The 3045-nt window shown below is 45.8% G+C and overlaps 1 protein-coding gene across 1 annotated transcript; it reads right to left on the reverse strand.

Moving 5' to 3' along the window:
- Positions 1-1415: 1415 nt before the first annotated feature.
- On the reverse strand, positions 1416-2823 carry LOC109686097 (apolipoprotein F-like). Its single transcript, XM_020163226.2, has 2 exons — positions 2693-2823; positions 1416-2550 (listed from the first exon to the last, which is right to left on the reverse strand). Exon 2 carries the CDS (start codon positions 2530-2532, stop codon positions 1801-1803), a length of 732 nt encoding a protein of 243 aa, XP_020018815.2. The 5' UTR covers positions 2533-2550; positions 2693-2823; the 3' UTR covers positions 1416-1800.
- Between the last annotated feature and the right edge of the window lie 222 nt (positions 2824-3045).

The following is a 3045-nucleotide window of genomic DNA, read 5'->3' on the forward strand; positions in this document are numbered from 1 at the left end:
GAAGCCCCTACCTGTGTTGCTTCCCTTGATACTGTTGGATCTGGAGACCTAAGGCAGATGAGTGAGTATCCCATCCCCTATGGAGAGCAATATAATTCTTGCATCCTGAGGAGTTAGAGGCCTGCATTCCTGCATTCTGAGAGGGAGTTGTAAACTGCATTTCTGCATCCTAAACAAAGATACAGGGTCTGATAGATCTGCCATAGGGCTGATGAGCAAAATGCTCTCAAGATTTTTTCCCTCCCCCAATAAAGGTGCAAACCAAACCAGTTCACCTGAGAAAGCCCACGAATCCACAGCCAATGAGAAAAACCCACCTAACCCAGAGTTAGAACGTCCATAAAAACCCCAGCCTTCACCTGAGCAACAAGCTACAGGCTTCCGGGCTCCACTGTACTTCTCTAGCTGTAGCTTTTCCTTTCTCTCTAATAAATCCCACTTTATATACCGGCTTTGGCTCATTATTCCCTGGCCTGTGAAGGCAAGGACCCTTGACACCGGCCTGCAACACTTCGTCACTGGCACGTAACAATACCTTCTATCTGGTTAAGAAAACCTGCATGCCTTTTATATCCCCCAATGTATAAATAAACTAGAGGATCTGTGATTAGGCCAGGGATCAGCCTACTCCAGAGCAATCCTCAGTGCCAAGCCTATCAGAACCTTGGTAAAGTGACCAAATGGGTCCAGCTAGGCAAGGTCTTTCTGAGCAGGATCTGGCATAATCAGAGATGAAAAAGGTATCAAGTCTTAATCTGAGGGGGCGGAGTGGGTGGTAAGGGAGGGGGTGGGGGCAGGGGGGAGAAATGAACCAAGCCTTGTATGCACATATGAATAATAAAAGAAAAAAAAAAGTCTTAATCTGAATTTCACCTGAAATAACAACCACAGAAGCAATAAAGGAGCAGGTCATATGGGTCTTAGATCATATCTCACTGGATCAGACTATGCTAGAGTGGAAGACAACACCCAAACTCTTTTGCTTGGCCTGTGGTGTGACAAGAGCCCAGGGCTCAATTACAGAACATCTCACCCATCACTTACAGCTCCTGTTCCTTCTAATTTGGGCCCAAGAAATAAGAATGGGACTCAATTGTTCTTCCTGGTGTCCCATTCACTTCCTCTGTTTTACTTCCACAAAGTTATGGGGGCCTCAAATTCCCAGTCAGTGAGAAGTGAGATTATTGTGGGAGGGGTAGACACTGCTCAGTTCCCTGTCCCAGGAAGAGGAAAGATGGCTACTTTTCCTGATGATCAGAAAAGGACATGATCTTTACAAATATTTGCCCATTTGTACTGATTGCTCAAACTTTCAGTTCCAAAAGACACTGGCATTTCCTACATGTCCCTTCCACATTCCAGGTTCAGATCACAAAAGGTGCCATAGAAATACAGAATCAAGAAAGAACTCCAAATTGTGGTTCTGATATAGAAGCAGCTTTTTATTTCTTTTTTTGATTCAAAAATTAACATAAGGCGGCTAGGGGGTTGGGCCAGTGGTAGAACGCTTGCCTAGCATTCCTAAAACTCTGAGTTCAATCCCCAGCAACAAACGTGAAAGTAACATAAGCAAGGTACAGCATTCAGCTGGAGAATTAGAATGTATAAGGGAGATGAATGGGGAAACTAGGTTACTCACAGTATTTGAAAACTAGCAGTCATATGACTTCAGCATTGGGATCAAATATCATGCATCTTTCCTAAGCTGTCAACAACATTTCTATCTACCATGGTCAGTCCCTGTGTGCAGGCCTATTAGAGACACTTGAGAAAGCAAATGTGACACCTGTGAGGCTTTCCCTACCCAAAATAAAATAAACCTGAATATATTTTCTGTAGTAACTCCAGTAAAACACGTTTCAGAACAACTGCAATTCGAACAATAAAGTATATCTGATCTTCTATAGGAATTGTGGCATTTTTCATTTCCGGGCTTTTCATCAATCTCTTGCCTACATCTTCCAATTGTTCCCAAGACTCATCTGTGCATGTCTGAGTCACTTTGACAGCAGAAGTCTTGAACTCTGTTATCAGGTCAGTGGAAGGAAGCTTCTCAGCAAATTCAACCATTAGTGTTGCCATCTCGTGGAGCAATGAGCCATGTTCTGAGGTACATGCCTCAGGCAGGGTAACTGACCGCTGAAACCTCTTAAGGTCCCCTGGGAGATCGCTCAGAATGACCTCAGTGTTGTCAGTCCCTTTGTCTTCATTGTACTTTTGGCTTTCATGGATGAGGGTTTCAGCGATATTCTTCCCTCCCACCCTAGTGAGCTGAAGCTGCAGATTGTGGGCCTCAGTTGGGCAGCCAGCCTCCTCCAGGGCCACCCTCAGAGCTAAGGAAGGGACTGTGTGTAAGAGATTCTGGCAGGTTCTGGGGTCTGGGAGAGGGATATGACTGGACACCACGTTTGGTGGATGCTTAGTTTCTGTGGAAGATGGCTGGAGGGTCAGGGCCTTGCCCTGGGCATTTCTTGGAAAGGTAGTCACTGGGGACCACAAGACCAAGCAAAGCAGCAGCACCGTGGGGATCATGGTGTCAGCAGAACAGCCCTGTTGGAAAGTAGCAGTGCTCAATGGGGGAACTAGGGAAAGGCTCAGGATGAACAGACATCAAAGCTAGTTGGAGCTGGAAACTTCAGTTACCCTGGACATAGCGTCACCCCCACTCTTAGAGGCTGTGAGGGATCCTCACCTGTTCTGGAAAGCAGCAGCCACAGGATGCTCCAAACACGTCCTCTGCCTCAGTGCTTTCCTAATCTGAGCAGCTAGAGATCTTACTTTTTTACCCTAGTCAAATGGTTGATGCTTCCAAAAACTACAAACATTCACAAATATTTACGACCTCTTCCTGGGCCAGACTTTGTCCTTCTCACCTTTGCCCCAATCTGACAAACAGACTTCCTCCTTTGTGGCTTCTGCTTTTTCTGGCTCATATCCCTGTCACCGTAAGAACTTACCAAGACATAAACTTGAGACCAGACGAGGTTCCAGGCAAGAGGTGAGGGGAAATGCAGGGATCCAAGTGACTTCTATATAGGAGACTCT

Source organism: Castor canadensis, chromosome 8, assembly GCF_047511655.1.
Source record: "Castor canadensis chromosome 8, mCasCan1.hap1v2, whole genome shotgun sequence".
Taxonomy (NCBI): domain Eukaryota; kingdom Metazoa; phylum Chordata; class Mammalia; order Rodentia; family Castoridae; genus Castor; species Castor canadensis.

What these genes read in the sequence shown, in the direction of transcription:
- LOC109686097 (XM_020163226.2), bottom strand. Translation starts at nt 2,532, where the DNA reads ATGATCCCCACGGTGCTGCTGCTTTGCTTGGTCTTGTGGTCCCCAGTG.